We start from the raw sequence: 21251 nt of genomic DNA on the forward strand, positions 1-21251 counted from the left end.
GCAGGCCCCTTGCTTTGTCCAGGCTCACACTGGGGAGCAGTGCAGCCACAGGAAAACTCGTGACGCATGGTGGTTAACTGCACGTCCCCGCTACGTGGCATGTTTGCTACTGGGCTCCTTGGCTGAACCATCCAGGGACCGTGAACCTGACCGTGGAGCTTCTCCTTTCCTCCTTCCTAGAGTCTTTACTTTGGTCATGTTGAAGCCTTCAGAGACTGGATTAAGCCCCCCATTCCCAAATGACTGGGGCACAGAGGAGATCTGCCTCATCAGAAATGGTAGCATGGACACCAGGGAGGAGCATGACTCTGGTGAAACCATACAAGGACCCTCTTTGCTACAACATAGTCAGGGCTTTCAGGTGTCCTTCCTTTCCCCCCCTTCAGTTCCGTGAGACAAACTAAACTGCTTTTATCCTGACCGCAAGCACGCTCAATATTCAGTCTCTCCAAGACCTGGGAACACTCCCAAAAGGTGAATTGCTCCCTCCTGAGAAAACGAGTAAGGTGGAGGCAAGAAGATGCTGAGGCTACAGCCAGTCTTTGAAATGGACCTCTTGATAGACAGCCCAGTTAACCCCTCTGGGGACAGACCTCGCTTTGTCTGTTTTGGAAGAGGGAGGAGCTGGCTCAGTGCACCTCGGGAAAAGATCTTCTTCACTGTGGCACTGAGTCAGAGAAGGAAAACCAGTCTGTTTTGGAAAATATGTATGTTTACGTCCAAAGAGATCATCCTAGGACCAAATACCCCCTGGGAACTCCACACTATGTGGAGGGCAGGGAAAGTCTACAGTTGAGTGACCAAAAAAAAAAAAGATAAAAAAGCAACAGCCCATAAGACAGCAACTGATGTGAGTCAAATTAGTCCGAGAGGAACATCTGCTATGTACAGCAAGTGCCTCTGTCCATTGGGGTGAGGGGGTACGTTCCCACAGGTGCTGGAGGAAGCCTTGGACCTTCCTGCTCCTGCTGACTGGGCAGAGCTCAGCCGCTGTGTCGGAGCACAGACACTGAAACAAATGAAACAAGAACAACAAACCCCACTGTGCTCCTCGGGGTTCCGGGTTTATCTCTACTTCTCTCCCTCTGTGCGTCCCTACAGGTGTCTCTGCCTCTTTAGTCCATGGTTCCCGGGTGGATGCTGAGGACTGGTGGCTCGAGGCAAGTGGGAGAGTAGTTGAGGTGAGGCTCTTTGATCCACAGCAAGGGAACCCCATTCTTGCCCTCCGAGTTCTTGCTGGAGTTTCGGCTCTTGAACCGCACCAGGAGGATGGTGATGATCAAGATGCCAAAGATGGGGAAGGGGTAGAAGAATACAAAGTAGAAGAGGGCATCATTGGAGCAGATGACAGACTGCAGTGTGGAGCCTGGAAAGAGACACAGGGTGGTCACATTTCATGGTTTCACTCTAATCAGGGCATGCAAACTTCCTCAGAAACATAGAAAACCAGATGCTCATTATTCCATGTCAAAGCAAAAGGTGGAGCTCTGGGAAAAATAACAGTGTTAGAAAAGCAGAAAGTTCTAACAGGGCATGTTTCAGCTTTATCCCCTCAAGAATTTAATGAGTGATATTGTTATATTTTTTGGAAAAAATTTTTTGTTTAGGATATTTTTTTTGGAAGATGAGAAGCTTCAGAAAAAAATGAAAATAATAATTATCTAATTATTTCCCCTGTATTTTACTACTTTAAAATGTAGCTAAGAATTGTTTATTCAACAAGCAGTTGTTTAATTAGTTTCACCTAAACTGTTTTAACTTAATGACCAATCACCATCCAACTGTGTCAAAACTCTAAAAACAATCACAAATTTTCATAATCATTCCTTAGAACCTTCTGTAAGTATCCTTTCTCTATTCTTTAATATAATTTTAGTATAACATTCTTTACTATAATATCATAAAATAATAAATTAACCTTCTAAAAACATAGAGTCAAATTCTCAATTCCTCCTTCATTCTAAAAACCCCAAAAATAGCACAGTCCTCCCTGGTGGAGATTTTATAGTATCTTATAAACCCTTGAGTTGATTGGAAAAGTACCAGCACCACAGACTTGCCCCAGTCCCACTCATTCACTCCTTGGTTTTTTCATCTTGGTTGAACAGAAGATTCAGGGGATGCCAGGGCCACGGCCCCAGACAGTCATCACCACTTCTCACCTGCATCCTGCACGTGCACAGCCACCATCCCCGACTCCTCCTGGGCCAGCCGGTACCAGACGCCGTTGGGATCCGCCAGCCACTCCTCCACTCGGCACGAGTAGTTGCCCGTGTCGGCACCGCCGGCCTGCAGCACCGTCAGCCGGAAAAGCACCGCCGAGAGCCTCTGGAAGCGCAGGCGGCCCTCCCAGCGACCAGCCTCGGGGCTGAAGATGGCATCAGGGCCCACACTCAGCACCGCTTCCCTCTCTTCCTCCTCCTCCTCCTCCCCCTCCTCCGTGTGGTCGCCCGCCTCCTTGGCCCGCAGGCTGTACCACGTCACTGCAAAGTGGGACTCTGGGCTGGAGCGGGACAGGATGCTGCAGTCCAGCGGGAAGGACTCCTTCTCCTGCACTGTGAGGTTGGCGGTGGCTGTGTCCACCTGCAAGGTGGGATCTGAGATGACAAAAATCAAGAGATGAGCGCTGAGCTAGCAACAAAACCATCCTATCTCAACACAAACTGTCATGACTCTGGTGCTGGGAACAATCCAAGCAAAACCCAAATCTTGATGCAGCATGCCAAGACTCACAGGGACCTCTGAGGCCAACACTGCAGGCACAGCATCCTCACCTCGCCATGCACCCACCATCTGGCACAGGGTCAAACAGGTACTGGCTGCAAGCACCATCCTACCCTTGCCCACCCTCACCCCAACTAAGGGACGAGAGGAGAAAGCTGCAGTTCATCCAGACATGCTATGTGTCAGGATACCAAGGTTTGGTGCGTGTGCTGAGGAGCCATGTGCTATTCCTCCCCAGCTACTGCTGCAGAGAACATTGCACTCCCTGCTTTTTACTGCTTTGAGAGTGCTCAAAGGACTTGGAAGTCATTATGACCTTTTCCAGCAGCTTGGAAAGTCATTTAGGTAAGAGGTTCCTCCAAAGAGATGGTCTCAACACTGATGCAGCAAGGATGCTCCAAAAGTCTTACTCATTTTTTTCCCTCTAGTGCTTGCTGCAAGGCTAAAGAGATGTTTTTACCTAACTGAGACACAGTGGCCAGAACCCACGATGAGTTGATTAAAGGCTGACTTCAAGAGCAATTAACATTTGGTTTAGTCATCTTGCCAGGGAGCACATACTCCAGGGATCACAATCAGTCTGGATCTAAGCTTTCATTTAAAGATTAAAAAGCCCTTTCCGAAGTGGGAGCTGAGCAGGAAGGGCAAGTCGATAGCTCACTGAAGAGAGAGGTACTTTCTTCTCCAGTGAGGAGAGCTGGGCAAGCCCTCCCTTCTGCAGACCCTGGGTGTCTCTCAGGAAGGGGCTACTGTCCCTCAGCTCGCATCAGCCACAGAGCTGCTGTGCCCAGTGGGCTTCTCATTACAGCACCTGCCCAACACTTTTTACATGGTCCCATGAGGAAAACCTCAATTAAGGCCAGAGCTCTTCAGGCCATATAAGCAATATGAGTATTTGCAGTTCACATCTTCCCAAAGAAGACTCCTGAGCAGAAACAGGAATGAGTTAAGTCATGAAATTTTGGGGACTACTAAGGTAAAAAGGAGGAAGGAAAGGAAATGGCTCGTCAAAACTAACACAAAGCCTCCCTCACCTTTAGCGGGTTAAACAGAAAGAGGAGAATTGATGTCTGAAGGTGCTGAGAGGTTTTTCCCCCCCTTGCTGATGATTATAGCCCTGACAGATGAGGCTGGAGATCCTCACTAATGAGACATGAGTCACAAGCACAGTTAGTCATTTTGTTAAGTACTGACTGCTATGAAACAAAAACAAACAACAACAAAGCACTTCAAGAAAAAAAAATTTCAATTAGTGAACTCCCAACTCCCTCTCTTCTTCCCACTCCACATTCTTCTGCAATTCAAGAGGAGCCTCAGAGATTTTTCCTGCTGTTCATTATCTCCTCCATCAGGGCTGGCAATTATCACACTGGATGGAGAGCTGTACTGACAACCCAGCATGGCACAGGGATTGCCTAGGGAGGTCTCTCCGCTCAAGCCACTCTGGCCAACAAAAGTTCCCAAGTAAAGATGAGGCAGATAAGAGCTCTGCTGTCCCCTGCTCCTCCACAGTACAAATCTCTGCCAGGAATGACCACTAAAATCTTTCCAGAACCTCATGCTTTTGCCAGCTCCGTTGCAGTTACAAGGCTGACATCTTGCTGGAATGGGCAGGCATGAAGCACTGCAGAACATGCAGAGAGTGGTTGCTTTAGAAGCTGGAAAGTACTCAGTAAAGGAGGACTGTACTGTTATTTCTCCTACAGCCTTTAAGATAGACATTTAATCTTGAGTCATATGCCTCAAAAACTAGGGAATTTGTATCTTCCAAGGAAAACTGCCTTTGCATCTTATCTGTTGTTAAAACAGGCAAAACTTAGCAGAGTACTCTGGGAATCTACTTTTAAGCGTTCAGGAGACCATCAGTGCTGGTCAGTCTTAAGAACCACCTTTTGGGAGCACAGGAGCAGGCAACTCCACTGTGTCCTAAGTCAAGCTACACTGGCTGAACAGCAACTCCTTGTGGAGCTCAAGAGGAGAAAGAAATTGTATGATCTCTGGAAGCCAGGCTCTGCAGAAAGATTAGAGAGTTGTAGTTCACATATGCAGGGAGAAGAGACAAACGTCAAAGCTCAATTAGAGTTGAAATTGGTCAGTGTTGTGTCAGCACTTTTTAAAAGCTGTTAATAGCAGGATGATGTCTGATACCTATTGAAGATAGTTACCTATTTAATAGGGATGAATAAGAAGCAGAGGAATTCAATGTTCTTCTGCCTCAGACCTTAATAATACTGATAGACCTTGGGCTGCCCAGTCCCATGAGTCAGAGGACTGTGAGTGCAGGAACAGTAACTTTTCCATCCACAGACTCTGAAATTGTGAGGGATCAACTGTGTCAGCCAAGTGTCCACAAGTCCATGGGGCCTGATGGGACTCATCAGGTGTTATAGCAGGGCTCCTCCTGAACATATCCAAAGGCCCTGGGAGTCTGGGGAAGTGCTTTTTGGCTGGAATCTGGCCAGCATATATTCCAATTTATAAGAAGGACATGAGAGAAGACCCAGGAAACTACAGACCTGTTAGTCTAACCTGAGTTCCTGGAAAAACTATGGAGAAGATTATTCTGTGTACTACTGAAAGGCATTCACAGAACCATGTAGTCATCAGACACAGCCAACATGGCTTCACAGAGGGGAAGTCTGGTTAAATAATTTAATATTCTTGTTTCACCTGCTCTGTCAGTGGACTAAGGGAAGGCAGCAGATGCAGTTTTTCAATTTAAATAAGGCTTTTCATATTGTCCCTCACAGAACCCTTCCAGCTGTGGGATGGGGGGGGTTCATGGTGCACTGGGTGCAGAACTTGCTGAAGGGCCGAGTTCAAATGGATACAGTGAATGGGGCTACTTCTGGCTTGTAACTGGTCACCAGTGGTGTTCCTCAGGGTTCAATTTTAGGGGCAGCGCTGTTCAATATATTTTTCAAAGATCTGGATAGAGGAGTTGAATGCACCATTAGCTAATTTCCTGACAATACCAAACTGGCAGGTGCTGCTGATTCTCTTGAGGGACAAGAGGCCTTACAAAGTGATTTAGATAGATTTGAGTTCTGAACTTTAACTAATGGAATGGAATTTAACAAGTTGAACTGACTGGATTTTACACCTAGATCTAAGTAACACCATGCACAAGAAGAACTGGGACAGGAGTAGCTAGAGAGCAGCTCTGCAGAAAGGGATCTGGGGGTGCTGGTTGTCAGCAAGCTCAGTAAGACTCAGCAGTGTGCCTCCACTGCCCTCTTCTCATGAAAGGACCTTGCCTCTGAGGCACACACCTGGGAAGCACAGGTAGCTTCTTCCATCCTATTCTCAATCAAAATATGAGTAAAATCAGGAGCCTACCCCATTTAATCTGCCAAAAATGCTGAAAAAAAAGAGAAAATTGTAGATGCAGTGACAAAATGCCAAGCCCATCTAGTTGTATTTGCAGAGCTTGTTCTACACTCTTTCTAGAAAAGCAGGGCAATCAAGAAGGCAGGGATAAAGGAATCAGCGTGGTCTGTCCTGTGGTCCTGCCTTTCGCCTGGACCCAGTGTCACTGACAGACAGATGATGATTCGTGTCTGCCCAAGAGGGCACAAGGCTGCTCAGGGCAGACTGCCCCAGATCCCACTGACCTGGCTGCTTGACTGTGAGGGTGCTGAGCCCGGAGAGCTCCTCTGCGCGCTTGTACCAGCGGTCGCCGGGATCGAGCAGCCACTCCTCCACACGGCAGCCGTAGGCCCCGCTGTCGCGCACGGTGGAGTTCTGGATGGAGAGCAGGAAGAGGCCGGGGGCCGGGCTCTCCAGGCGCAGCCGGCTCCGCAGGTCGCCCAGCACCGCAGGCTCCCCGTAGTGCAGCGTGCTCTGCCGGCTCAGCCAGGCCACCACCTCCTTCTCGGCGCGGCCCGGCCGCCACATGGACCACTCCACCGAGAGCTGGGATGAGAGGCTGGTCCTGTTCTTCACCAGGCACTCCAGGGTCACCCACTCGTTCTCCAGCACCGTGATGTTCTTGTGGGTCTGGCTGACCTGCAGGCGGTTATCTATGGGAAAAGCCCATTAGAAATGCAACGTGACCAAGGGCTGCAAGGGTCCTTTGTCACCCCACAAGCCTTTCCTGCATGGCCACAATCCTGGGGTGTGATGAAAGAAATAAGGAAGTAGAGGAAAAAATGGTGGAGAAAGGAAGGGATAAAAAAAAATAGAGGAGGAGAAGAAAATAAGGCTTGTGGTTTTTAGGGTCTTCTGAAAATTTCAGGCTAGTCCCCAACAATGACCCATTCAGTGCAGGGAATTGGAAACCCAATCTCCCAGCAGGACCTGGGAGGTCCTAAGTGCGCAGAGACCTAATGAAGGGAGATCACACCTCCCTCTTTTCTTGTTCTCCTCCTAGGATGAGGCAGTAGCCTCATCACACCCCAACGAGTAAGCCCCCTGTTGTGGAAAAAGGAAAAAAACCAGCAAGGTAGAGAACAGGCAGCTGATTACAGGGAAGCCCCACTGCAAAACAAGAAGTGGCATGAGGGCAAAGTCACACACGCAGTGTTTTGCTGCCTTGGGAATGTCCCTGGTTTTTGCTCCACAACTTCATTGATACACGGGAGGGTGACTGGAATCAGCTCTTTTATGCGAAATGACGTGTCCAACTCTCCTAAATCCCTCACAATTCTTTCCAGGGCCAGCCTGGACTTCCCTGGTACTGTTGCTGCAGCAAGCAAGAAGCACTGTACTTCCCAGAGAGAGATGGGTAATGCAAAGGAGGGGACAGTCACAGCCCCCATCCCTGACCACCCTCCCTCATCCATCTCGGGACTCTGCAGACAGAAATAAGGAGCTGGCACTGGCAGCAAGCCATGCTCTGCTGTGCTTCCTGTGTGCGTGACCAGGCAAAGCTGCACTGAGGCCCATATCCACCATCCCTCTTGCACCCTTGTCCCCAGAGCTTGTCTAGACAGCCCAATCCAGACACAGAAAATGCACTAAATACCCTACTCCAGCCCTGATATCCAGCTGTATCCATCCTACCTGAGGGATTTTATCTTCCAGACACAGGCAGCTGGAGCAAGCAGGGACAAGGCAGGGTTCTTCATGAAGTACCAATGCTCTGGACAGTACTTGCCTCCCTGCCTCTCCCCTCTGCTCCAGTTTGTGGGGGCTATATTTAGCCCCTCCACCAGCTCACCTTTATCAGTGTAATCCACTGCCACAGAAACCACCCACAGAGCAGATTTCTCCTTTCCTGGCAGCCAGCTCCCCACCTCATTAAATGTTATTCCCATCTCATGTGCAAAGGGAAAAGACACAAAGCTCCCTGTGCCTGCCAGGATACAGGCAGAGAGTAAAATTAAACTGTGTGCAAGACATAAAATTGCTTTCCCAGACAGGCACACACACAGGGGTTCTCTCTCAGTAAGTCGCTAGCTGACACTCTTGCTACATGATGCTCTCAAGGATAATGAAACCTGGCTGGACGCAGTTGCCCTATAGACTATGGGGGATGGACAACCTTCACGTGGGGACACTGAAAGGCTCAGCCTGGAGGGACAGGAGTCACATCAAAGGAGGGAAAACCCTCCTTCCACGCAGAGATGTGCAGGCATGAGGATGCAAGGACAGGGTGGCAATTTTACAGGCCGTGCCAAGGGGACCCCACCTGGCTGCTTGACGGTGACCTCGGTCCGCCCCGACACCTCCTCTGCCAGCTTGTACCAGGCGTGGTTGGGGCTGAGCAGCCACTCCTCCACGTGGCAGTAGTAGCTGCCGCTGTCCCGCACCTCTGCCCGCTGCACCGTCAGGCTGAAGAGCCCGCCCGAGGCGGAGCGCTCGAACTGCAGCCGGCCCCGCAGCCCCTCCTCCTCCGCGTAGGTGCCGTACTCGAAGGCAGAGCTGTGCGTGGTCTTCAGGATGAGCTTTCCATCGGTGTCCGAGGGCTTGTGCACGTACCACAGCACGGCGAAGTGGGAGTCGGGGCTGGTCTGGGATTTCACCGAGCAGTTCAGGGGGATGGGCCGGTTCTCCACCAGAGTGATGCTGCGCTTCGACTTGCTCACCTGCAGCTTGGTCACTGCAAGGGGGAATGGAGAAGGATGAAAGGAGGCGGGTCATTAACACAGGAAAGAAATTCACCAGATTTGGGGTGGACCAGAGAGTGCCCTCTTGCTTGGGTCCCACATACCCTTAAGACATTTAGATTTTCTACCAAATCTCTCCTTTCAACCCCTAGCTACGCCTGGATCCTCCCACTGTGTCCCTCAGCAAGAGAGGCTCTTTTTTCACAGTCTGACCTTTACAAAACTTCTTAATTCACAGTTGTCTAAGGCACCAGACTTAGTAAGATGACTACACCCAAACTCAGTGGTTTTTCTCATGGTGAAATCATACCACTTGTACCTCAGGGCAATGAGCTGTTGACCAGTTCCAGAGAAAACCACTTCTGAAGAAAGTGAATTAAATGAGACCCCACTGCTGTCACATGCCAGCCATCTCAGTGAGATGTATCCCACAGACACGCAATAGCTACAGGAGGAAGTGCAGGCACAACTGGAATAGGAGAAAGAGCGCCAGACTGGAAGGAATCAGCAGGGAGCAAGCTCTGCTCCCACAGCCAGGAGATCTGGCTCCAACTCCACCACAAACTGCACAGCCTAGGACAAGCCAGAGACTCTTTGCTTCCCAAGCACAAGTGCAGTTCCCATGCTGTAGTTAAGCAGTCCCACAGTGTTGAGGATGATGCAGCAGAATCATTAGCTCTAGTTCCTGTAAGGAGAGACACACAGATTCCCAATTCCTCTCTCCCTGTACAAACACAAGACAGAGCCTCTGCTGCAGTGTGTGCTCACACTCTGCTTGTCACCCCAGCCCTGAGCCAGGGCATTCCTGTTGGCAGGGGAGGACACAAGGCGCCCTCCTGTGACACTTGTGCTTGATGTGCCCTGAAGTCCCTACCAGCCACAGACAGGGGAGAGGGGCAGCTCCCATCCAGCCAGACACATCACTCCTCCCCAGCAGCTCTGCCACCATGGGCCTCCCCTCCTTCACCTCTCCTCACACCCCTGTTTCCCTCTGAAAGGGGGAATGCTGCCTTGCTGCTGACAAGCTGCAAATCTCTTAAATAAAACCTGAAGAGCGCACGGGTCCAAGTGGCACAACGAAAGTGTGGCACCACAGGCACAAACAACTGAAGGCTGCCAGGGGACCTGTGCCCATCCACACCCTGGAAACACATCCCACGCATCCTGTGTTTGTGAGGAAGCAATGTTGTCTTCTCTCTCTCACCAAGGCACGGGCTCCTTGCTTTGCATCATGCTTTGCTTCCAGCTTCCCTTGGGCACCAGGGCCTCGGATGCCTGTCGGCACAAGTGATGAGTGACGGTGCCCAGGGAGAGGATGGGCACAAACAACTTCAAATGGGAGGAACTCCCACCACAGCAATGCTTTCTGTGCTATCACATCTGAGATAGGCATCCTGGTATCGCATCAGACATTCCCCTGGAGCCTGGATTGCCTGTGGCTTTAATCAGTATGCTAATAAAGAATCCGTGCCTGGTGCCTGTGGTATGGCATGCAGACACTGGAGGAAGGAAAGGAGGGAAACTGTCCTTGTTTTTTCTCCCTAGGGACTTCAACCTAATGGAAAGAGTCAGTGTCACCCTCTTGTATTTCTGCCATACCCCAGACACATTCCTTCCCCTTTGTTTCACTCCAGGACAACAGCCTTAGTCACCACACCCACCTTCATCCCACCTTTTTGGCTCACCATTGGTTAAGAACAATTATTTCGAGCATTAATCAATCTTCCAAGTCCCTAGGAGATGAACCAATAAAGGAGAAGGTGGTTCTCAGCAGTTTCGTTTCTCCCCCAGCCCCCTTTCCAAACAGTTTATTTTTAATTGGTACTGGATTATTTTCTGCAACCGTTACTACGGCAACCTTTGTTACTATAGCAACTGTGTATGTTAAGTCAGTAGCCCTATATCTATTAAAATGCAGTATACACACACACACACACTGTGTGTGGTGGGTTGCTCAATATCAACACACACACACACAAAGCCAGGGTACACATAGACCAGAGCTGCTGAGAGGCAAGCACATCTCTCTCACAGTGCTCTTCCCACATTGTGGCACCTCCAGGAGATGAAATGAGGACGGCTGACACTGATTAATTCTAATCTTAGTGCTTGGGACAACAGACCCACCTTGTACATGACAGATGTATTCCAATGAAGCAATGAGGGCTTGTTCCCAGACCATAATCACAGTAATTGTCACTGTGTACAAACAGCATGAGCCCCTGAGGTCATCCAAGGACTCTCAGATGGCCCCTCAGCAGCTTTCCCTGCTACCATGCAACCTTTGGGAAGAAATATTTTTGAGAGCAATGGGGAAGCAATCTTACTAACACTGGCAAAAATGAGATCTTAAATTTCACACACACACCCCCATCCTTCCAAGCCATCCTTGGCAGCCACTGCAGCCAGCAGTCAGTAATTTGCCCACATTTGCACTGAGTCCCCAAGATATTGATGAGGTAGTGCTTCTACAGCTGCTCCCAGCTGGAGCAGCAAGCCCTGGCAAGGAATCACAGGTCTTCTTTCTGCCAGACTATACTCTTGCAGAGGTTCATATAAGACTGTGCACAAAGTTTCCTCTAGATTAGAGGTATCAGTGATATGTAATGACATCCCTGCCAATGCACTTTTCATCAGACATGAATTATTTTCCTAAGGGAGGCACACTGCAGAAGATGCAAGTGCAGGTTCTGTTTCCCTCCCACAGAATTAGAGAGGACATTCTCAGTCTTTTCCAATTCTGTGAATGCCAAATGCTTCCACATCCTGGTGCTGATTCCTGCATAGTACACAGGCACCCATCTCTTCTTCACTACCTTTCACAGATCCTACAGTAGTGATTCAAGGCTTTTATGGACCACAGGCTAATAACAGCTAAGTTGGAAATGCTGTGGCACACAGCTTACACCTTGGGGCAGCCCCACCCTCAGGGGAAAGATCCTGGTTAAGACATGGGAAGCTTTGTGGGGTAACTCGCACTTCTGCTCTCCCATGGGGCTGACCATCAGCCACTGTTCACAGACACACAAACAAATCCACAAAGCTCATTTTGCATTTGGGATAAATTATTTAAAAAGGGGAAACAGTTAATACTGTTAATGGGAATGGCACAATACAACGCCAGGGAGTCTATCCATCTCTTCCCATAGTGGTGGTAAGCCTATTCCAGTGCAAACTGAGTCTCTCCATGCCACGTGCAGCTTGCCAGGTCACGTTTAGAGATGTTGCCATGACATGGAAATGGTTGTAGCTGCTGGTGTACTGGTGAGGTTGCAAGAAGTCTGACACCCCAGGCACCCAGCCAGTGAAACCTCACCCTACTTAAAAGGGGGAAACTCCCTTTCCTGACTTGAGGATTTGCCTGGGCAGAGAGCCAGGAAAGGGACTGGCCTTCAAACTTGAGCTGATCCTGTGTGCCCCAGGCTCTAGGCTTTAGGTGAGGCAGGGCAGGGCTGCTCCAGCCCAGTGTCAGGCAGCAGAGGTGGTGGGCACAGTGGTGTGAACAGACACAGCTATCCAGCATTTTCTGCTGGCTGTCAAGAGGCTGATGTTCTCTTAACAGCCTCCCAAACATCTGCTCTGTGAGAGGAACAGGTGCCTGCGTCTAGGTGAAGTTATCGTGCATATCATCTGCAAACCATAATCCTGTTGCCACAATGTCTCCTGGCTCCCTGGAGAGTGCCAGTAAAGAGGATATTGTACCTTAATGTACTGTAATTGGCCCTACATATGCTATTAAGGCTTTCAATTTACACTGGCAACAAGTCAGTTTTATCATTATCTCAAGATGCATGTGGCAGCTTCTGGTCCTCAGAGTTTGCACCTCTGGCTGGGACCTCAGGTCAGACACAACTTACAACCACAGCAAGCTATGACACAGCCAGATTCTCTACAAGCTGATAGGCAGTAGACATTTTCTCCAAATCATCAAGCAGGCAATCAGTCTCCTCAAGCTGAGCATGTGGTAAGCACAGTTATACAAATATTTGGGGGATGGGAGAGCAGTCATCAGAGGAGGAGGACCGAGACAGTGATGTGATTCATGGTTTTTCTGCTGACTTGCTGCTTCTTGGCTCCCTCCCCTCTGTTTCCTCATCATCAAGCTGGGGTTACAACACTTAACTTTAACAAAGCACTTTGTAACCTGTACCTAAAAATGCTGTGATAAAGAAGATGCTCCGTCTCAAACACCTTACATCATTTTGCCTTGTAGGCAGCAAGAAAACACAATAGCAGGAGTTTACTTCCCACCTGGGAGCCACTATTACCAAGTCCTGGGAATGGCAATGTTTAATTGCAGCTGAAGATATTTTGATTTCCTCAAAACAGCCCCACACAAAACCCCAGAATGTTGCTCCTGCGGCAAAGGAGGAGGGGGCCATCCACTGGGGAAGGAGCTAGCTCTGCATGAATCAGCAGCTGTGGCACAAAAGGGTGGGCAGGAGGATGGCCACCACATCCCAGAGAGTCCCCAGAAAGCCCTGTCACCACAGCAGGGAGGTCATGTCCCACTTTGGAGGTTGCTGCTCACTGGGGAGAGCTCCTCCAGAGAACACTTCTGCTTGGAAAGAACTGATGAAATGTTGCAAAAAGTTTTCCAGGGAAATGTCCTAATTTTAAAAGCCTCCACCGAGATTTCACTGTGCTGAGGTGTGTGTGCAGGGGGGGCAGAAATGAGGCCAGTCCAACCTGAGCCCAGCTCTGGGTTAACACCATACAGTGGGCTAAGCAGGCAAGGCAGGAGAGATTCTTTTCCAGCAGCACAGCCCCACAGTGACTTCTACAAGGAACCCCTCTCTCCCCAGCACACTCAGCGTACAGCCCTGAAGGGCACTGGTCAGGCCTTCAGCACAAACTCAGCCATCCCCTCAGCCTGTGGTCACATCCCGGAGGTTCTTCATCATTTCCCTTACTAGAGCCTGAAATGCACTCAGGGCCTGAATTCCTCCAGGAGGATGCTTGCCTGGGATTCAAGAGACCAGTGCACAGGACCTGCCACAGGCTTAGACATGTACTGACATTCAGACCCCTGCCAGCTCTTCTCCCTTCCACAAAGCAGGGCTGAGGAGCCTCCTCCACCTCCCCAGACACTGCAAGGACTCCTGCTTTGATGACTGAACAGAGTCAAGCAAGTACATGCCAGCCTACTGATTCAGCATGGCAAGAGCTGGGTGACTCACATTTATTAGGTTAGTTGAAATCAAACCAACGTTCAGAAGGGAAAGATCTGCAAGTCCTTTTGGAGAGGAGGCATCAGAAGAAAGGCATTTGCAGAAGGGAAGAAAACAAGATGCTCCTAGGAGGACTGTGCTCATTAAGCTTAACCACAGCACAGAAATCACAGCAAAGTAAAGACAAAGGCTTCCAGCACTGGGGCAACCTCCCCAGAGAAGGCAGGAACATGGCAGCACAGACTCCGGCTATTCTCTTTTAACTGAACACAATTTCTCCTGAAACTGGATTAGTGAGGTTGCAAATTGCATTAGCCAACATGGGAGGCTGCTGGTGCAACAAGAGCAGCAGAAAGGGAAATAGCATTAGACTTTGCCTGCCATTATTACTGCCATTATTAACTTGTCACTTTACTGTAGTGTTCCTATAACAATGAATTATTGCCTGCAAACAGGCTGACATGATTGAATTACTGGGAGAGCAGCTCTGTGGGAAGGAAAGACAGCGTTAACCCTTTCCTGAGGAAGGCTCAGCTTCAGCCCCCTCCCACGTGGTCAGACAAAAGAGCTGAAGCTGTGACTCTCACCACCAAGTGACCTGCATTTCAACATGTTCAGCAAGTTGCTGTGAAGTCCACAGCCCAGCAGGCAGCCCAGATACTCCCCAGCCTCACAGCTGCTGCTGCTGCTGCAGCAAGACCAGCCGGGTACTTAAGTAGCTATGCACGTCCATGCTGACCATCACCTGTCCAACAGCCCTGCCCAGTACTCAGCCTCAAGCACAAGCACAGGACTGAAGGACACTGTGCTGCTGCAGCCTGGGGAGTGGAGTTTGATGCTCTCAAAATGGTGCCAGAGGGTGCTGCGGCAAAGGAGAACAGGCACCTCTCCTCAAACCCTGTGGTGGATCCGCTTGCTCACCCGCACCCCCACCAGCTCCAGCCCCAAGAAGCCTGATCATCCCGGAGTACCTACAAGTGGCCCCACGCCCTGCCCCTCCCCAAAAGCAGTACAGTCAAGACTGCAGACCCACCAAACACCAGGGAGCAGGTCAAGTCCGTCTCTGCACATGAAGACTGCAGGCAGTGACAAGGACACGTGCTTGGCTAGGGAACAGCCTGGCATTACCAGCCATGCTGGAGCCTGTGGAGCAGCTAACAAACCAGCAGGTAACTGAGTGGGGCCTCGAGGAGGAATGAATGCATGTGTGACCCAGAAAGGCTTTTTAAAGCCCAGAAGCCATACATCTGCTAGCACATACAGAAAAGGCAAGGATAGAAAAAGCTGGGAAGCTCACGGCCTCCCAGGTCCAGCCAAGGCTAAGGCAGAGACCACCAGCTGGGATGTACCACTGGCCTGGACAAAACAAGACCTTCCCCAAGAAACAGAAACCATGTCAGTGTAAAGAACAGCAAGAAACAAATGTACCCCGAAGCAAAACGCTCCACAAACCTAAAATCAGGAACTTCCCTGCAAAACCCTGAAATGCACATAAAAGTTCTGCACGAGAGAGAAGAGGGGAGGAAGGAATAAAAGATTCCCAGCATGAGTTGTGCCTGCTGTCAGAAAACAATATACGGCTCACTGATCACTTGTAAATTAAAATATGGAGATAGGATCACTGGAAGACAAATTCAGTACCAAGCTACACTGAGGATAAAGAAATAAAAAAATAACATACAGAGATATTTAATCAACTCCTCGTCAGAAAGATTTCAAACAAAGGAGTGCTCTGTCAATTAGGAAAAAAAAGTAATTAAATGCACCCGAAGAGCAAGTTGTAACACACACAGCAGCACCACACACCAACTCCCATGCCATGCTGGAGGCTGGATTTCCTGAGATATTTCTTCCCCCACAAAACAACTTGACAGTTTTGTGCAGTTGCACGCTCAGAGCACAACTGCACCCTGTAGTGCAAGGCTGACTTTCGCACACGCTGTGTTTGACTTGGGCATTTTCAGCAGCTCCTGCTGAAAATCTGAGCGCTGGGCAGACACAGATGAGCTGCTTAGGGTGGTGTGAAATGTCATTTTCTTGCCACCCAGAGAGCAAGCTCTCCAGACAGACCTGAGGCAGGATCAGGAGATCTTTTGGATACCGCCCGCACCAGCCCTGCCAGTGTCAGGGGCTGCTCTCCACGCAAAGAGAAGTCCCCTGAGAAGGACCCAGCTGAATTCATCCAAGCATTAGCTCACTGCACTCACCTTTAACTGTTTCCTTCCACTGGGCTAGCTTTCTGCAGGTGTACTAAACTAACTGTGGCACAGCAGGACCTGTGCCAGCACAAGGAATGGGACAGGACCACGCAGCCAGCGGCCCACATCGGGGATGAGGATCACCTCCTTCTGTGCAGCAAAGTGCCAGATCAGTTCCACCTACAGGAATTTACTTCCCACCTGGGAGCCACTATTACCAAGCCCTGGGAATGGCAACATTTAATTGCAGCTGAAGGTACCATTGCCCCAAAACTGAACGCTCAGGGATGATGCTGCTTCCGTAACTAGTGAGTACAACTACTGCTGGAAGAACAACCCAGTGAAATGAGCCATCTGTCATTTCTGAAGGAATTGTATTCTTGAACTTAAGGAGTGAGGACATATTTCAGCATAATGGGCTACAGATCCATCATCATCTGAACTCCCTGCTTCTCTGTTAATTGGGACAAGGAAAACTACAGTAATTTCCTTTAGCAGCATCCCAAATGCCTATTTAAAAAACTAAGATGGCCTTAAGAGAAAACTTTTATGTACACATACATATGTTAAAATAAAAGAACCAGAGCCACACGTTCAGCATGTTTGCAGCCATTTTGCTGTAAGGAAGCAGATCTCAGGTTCAGTGAACCCAGGAATCAGTCGTTGACCAAGGCCAGAACATGCAGTTTCTCATGCCAGGAGAAGCATTCCTCAGGATATAGAACACAGAAAAATGGTGCAGGTGCCATGTACAGGGATTGACTGCCAAAGGTGCTGCTTGGGCATATGGGGAGGGACCCCTGGGCTGGGCACTGCTCTGACTGGAGGGCTGAGAATGCAGCAAGAGAAATATTGTGCTGCTGCAGCACTGAGCCTGCTGGCCCCAAGGCCACTCACCTCACGGACAGCTGGGGCTCCATGCAGAGACTGGGACAGGACAAGAGTAGTCAACACCTGGCTGCAAGGCTGCTCATCATCAGCCTCACTCTCCCTCAAGAGCTGCCCCTGCTGACTCTGCTTTTGAGATCTTCAAGGACAGGAGGAGGTACAAAGCTTTAGAGCTGGACACCATCTAAGTACTGCTCACTGCAGAGTATTTTAGTCTAAGGAAAGCAAACAGGGAATCGATGAGAAGCTAAAGTGTGTGGAGAGAAAGAAGCAGTTCAAGACAACATCAAAGAAGGTGCATGTGCACAGACTGCAAACAGGCTGACACCATGGTTTTGTACATCCACACTGCAAACAAGAGTGGAAAACTGCTCAGGAGATATCAAAGAGAGAAAGCAGAGAGTACTCTGAAATGGAAGTGAAAAATTTGGACCTAAAAAGTAACCATGGAGAGAGTTAACTTGAAGAGAGCAGCATATCTTGGATATGCCCAGGTTTCCTGGCACTGTCAGTCTTGTCAGGGGGCTGAAAAGAAAGACTGCCTGCACTAAGATCAGTGGGCACACACAGAGCAGGCTGAGTCAGGTTAAGGTTCCACTAGGTGCAAGGATGCATCCCCACACTCCTCACCCTTGTGTAAAGTATCTAAGATGCTTCATCCATTTAAAGTTCAGCTTCTCAGGTCATGCTCCTGGGTGCATTTTCCAGGCTGGAGGCTCAAGAGAAACCTTGAACATAATCAGCTCAACACACCTGGCTCTTACAGAAGGTTCTCACAGGCAAACCTGCAGAGGAGCCAAGCAGCACTGCTCCCAGAAGGAAAACAAATGCAGGGAGAGGTGAATCACAGCTCTGACCCCACAAGGCCAGTGTCATCATCCCCAGTACAGCATCAGGAATGCAGCAGCACATCCAGCACGAGCTCCCTCCCCTGCTGCTTACACCCAGGAGGGACAGGGGTGTTTGGAGGAGGGAATGATGGCTAAATGTAGAGAAAAAGCACCCTGGGGTGCTGGCCTGGGATAAATAACTGTGCCAAGGAGGTGTCAGCAAGTCTAAGTGGGGAATCTGTCCCAGAGGACCTGGCAAGTGTGGCAACAGAGCTCCCCAGGGCAAATGGGCATGAGCAGGAGAATTAACCCTACCTCTGCTATCTGCAGAAGAAAAAGGGCTCCAGCTGGATCACTAATGCAGGTCCACACAAGGGGGACAGCTCTGGGTCGTGCAACACTGAGCCTCTTCATTTCATGTGTTCAGTGTGCTAGAAGGAAGGAGCAGCAGCTCTGAGGAAGAACAGCAGGTCTTACCCCGCTGGCAGGGAAGGGAAAGGAGCAAGTCCCCGAGCACACAGGGAAGAGCAGGCTGCTCAGCACCACAGCCACTGCTGCGGAGGAACAGGCTCCTCTCTTCTGAGCTTTTCCTGAACTCTGCAGCACTAAAGCAGGAGTACAACCATTTGCCAGATGGAGCAGGCAGCTGTAAAGTAGGGAAGCAGTGCTGTTCTACAGAGCAAAACCACTATGGGATCAAGCAAGCAGCAAACTTCAGTTTCCAGACTTCACTTCTGTAAGGAAGTTTCCAGCTCATTAACTCTGCTTGCTTAACTTTATTGCTGGATGCCGCCAGAAGCAAGAAGTGTCAGGTTAAAGCACAGACTTTGTGGCCTTTGAAAACACTTGTTTGAGCCTCCACTCAAGAGTCTGGTCAGTATTCCACTGGCCACCTCTAGTAGAAAAGGCATTTTTCACATCCATCCATGAGAGGATTCCTTAAACACGGAAATTACTAAGAATTACTAAGATGAGATGGAATAAAGGCATTAACAGTAATATCTGAGTTAAGGAAAGTTTCTCACTATACTCCACAAATGTCTTGGTAGTTAATTATTTGAAAATCAGTCCTCCTCTCCTACCATTAAGTGTGCTATAAAGCAGCCTCCTTTTCCAGTTCTTCTCTGCCTCGTGCCTTCATCTTCCCAGCATCCTCAGTCTGCAGTCACAACCATCCACTGCTCGGCTGCTCACAGAGCCTTCAGAGAAAAGGAGGAGCATGAGACTGAATAGTGTCTCTGTGGCTTCCATGGATGGGTTGGAAAAAGAGGTGAGAGTCCTTCATTGTCCACTCATTAGGTTTCTCTGGCCATTACTAGCCCAGCACAGCCACTCTCTGGTTTCTTGCAGAGAGCAGAAAAGTAGCACAGGGCTCTGCACCCACCTGAATGCAGGGCTTCAGGGACAGCACAGCTCTGGCTCAACCCACGCCTAAAGTAAGGTTCAGGATGAAGCCACCTCCAGCTCCTCCAAGGCCAGCTTGATGAACCTCCACCCCACATCCCCCCCCTGCCCATGATGGTTTCAACTTGACAGCTCCTAATAAACCAGACTTTAAGAAGAGGCCCCTGGAGAGCCTCTAGAAGATAATTAATGCTCTAATGAAGAGCATGACTGCCTTGTTTGCTTGACGGCTCCCAGGTCAATCAATCTGCTGTAGACTGGCTTGCAAAAAAGCAGTGAAGAGCCCAGCACCCCTGGAGTCGGCTCAGTTATCATCCCCTGCCATCCCTCCTCCCATGTTCATTACTGTCAAAAACCCAGCAGCAAGAGGACTGATTTATAGAGGCGATTGCAGCTCCTCCCTGAGTGCCCGATCCAGATTTAGTCACGAAGGAACAGGACAAGGGACAACGCAAGGATGGAGGGGTGGGGAGCTGCATGAGTATGAAAGGGGTGAGAAGGTGCTCTGAGGGTGGGGGTGTTGTGTGAAAGCTCTGCTTTCTTTTTCTGCTGTTGCCAGACACGCTCTCCAGCACTCCGACCCCAGGACTTTGCTGAATCACCCCCTCGTCTGTGCTGCAGGGGAATAGTAAGTGCAGTAACACACACAATGACAATGGCAATTTTAATACACCAGCACAAATCTGCCCCAAGCCTCCTTGGCAAAAGAGAGAGCACTCTGCAGACACCCAAGCCTGCCCAGATTGCAGCACAGCCCCCGTGGTGCACTGTCTGCTGCCCTTGTCTCAGTCCTGCACACCACATGGACACGCACTGCTCCCAGACAGTGCCTGCTGTCTCATCCCTGGACACCTGGCAGGGAGAAGCAAGATCCAAGGAGGAGATGGGAACACAGCCTGCCTGACAGTCCTTGGGTCTTCCCCTTGACCTGTCTGAACCTATCTACCATGTTCTTCCCTCAGGCAGGAACCAGAGCCCAAGTGCTGCATCCCCTCCGTACTGTGCGAGAAAGGGGGCAGGGGACAGTGAGGTCAGCTGGCATCTCAGTGAGCACTGAGAGCTCAGCCTGAATCAAACACTTGCAGGGTCACTTGGATTCAAAAGGAACCACCTGCTTCCCCTAAAACCCAAAGAAACTGTAAGTGCCAAGGAGCCACCACACATGTCCTCTCCAAGGACAGGACACAGCTAATCTTGATGGATCTCTCAAATATCAGCCCACTAAGCCTTGCATGCTGGATGCTATTCTCAGCCTGGAAAGGGACAAGGCAAAGGACAAAGCAATGTCTCCAGGTAGGAAAATGGTGGTGAACTCTCAGGGGAAAGAGATGATGGCCTTGGGGATGACAGACCCAGGTTTTCAGAGGCAAGCCAGATGCCACAGCAGAAGGGGAGCCCCCAAGCACAAAAGAAATCTCCAGTCCTGCACTCAGGGCTCACTTCTAGTTCACACCGCATGGTCTCCCACCAGCTTTGGTTTCAGGGAAGCAGCTGGTGTGAACTGAGATGTACTTTTATTATTCTTCCCCTTCTGCTGCAACAAGAGCTCACCAAGAAAGAAACAACAGACATCTTGAGAGATGGAAGTAAAAAGGAGAGCATGCATTGTATGGAAATGAAATAGCCACAGGCTATCTAGCCAGTCTGGTCTCCAGTCATGTCCCCCACACCAGCCTGGATTTCTGCCCCAGCTTACAGAAGTTAAAACTCAGCAGTGCCCCTAAAGCAGTGCAGGTCTCTGTCCCTGTAAAGCACACATGAGCTCTCAACCTAAGGTGTGCAGGCTTGCATGACACTGAGCAGCAGGCCAGGAAAGGGAGCTTTGGATCCCAGTGCTGGTGAACTTACATGATACCTAAATTCTCTATAACCTTTCACCCACAGAGCCAGCACCCTTTAAAGGGAATTTCCTCACACTGCCAGTCTTTAGAGCAAAAAGATCGCAAGGGATCAGGAACAACACTCTCAAAAGCAAAACTGGCTCAG

General features: G+C 49.8%; 1 protein-coding gene across 1 annotated transcript in view; it reads right to left on the reverse strand.

The window, feature by feature from the left end:
* Positions 1-1061: 1061 nt before the first annotated feature.
* Positions 1062-21251, reverse strand: part of IGSF3 (immunoglobulin superfamily member 3) — a gene marked incomplete at its 5' end in the record, with an annotated part of 91184 nt that continues 70994 nt past the window's right edge. The window contains 4 exons of the mRNA XM_084226698.1: positions 1062-1366; positions 2163-2597; positions 6339-6746; positions 8357-8767. Coding sequence (XP_084082824.1) covers positions 1116-1366; positions 2163-2597; positions 6339-6746; positions 8357-8767 — 1505 coding nt within the window. The 3' untranslated portion in view covers positions 1062-1115. The remainder of the gene's footprint in view (positions 1367-2162; positions 2598-6338; positions 6747-8356; positions 8768-21251) is intronic.

This window comes from Fringilla coelebs (genome assembly GCF_963513975.1).
Source record: "Fringilla coelebs genome assembly, chromosome: 2".
Taxonomy (NCBI): Eukaryota; Metazoa; Chordata; class Aves; order Passeriformes; family Fringillidae; genus Fringilla; species Fringilla coelebs.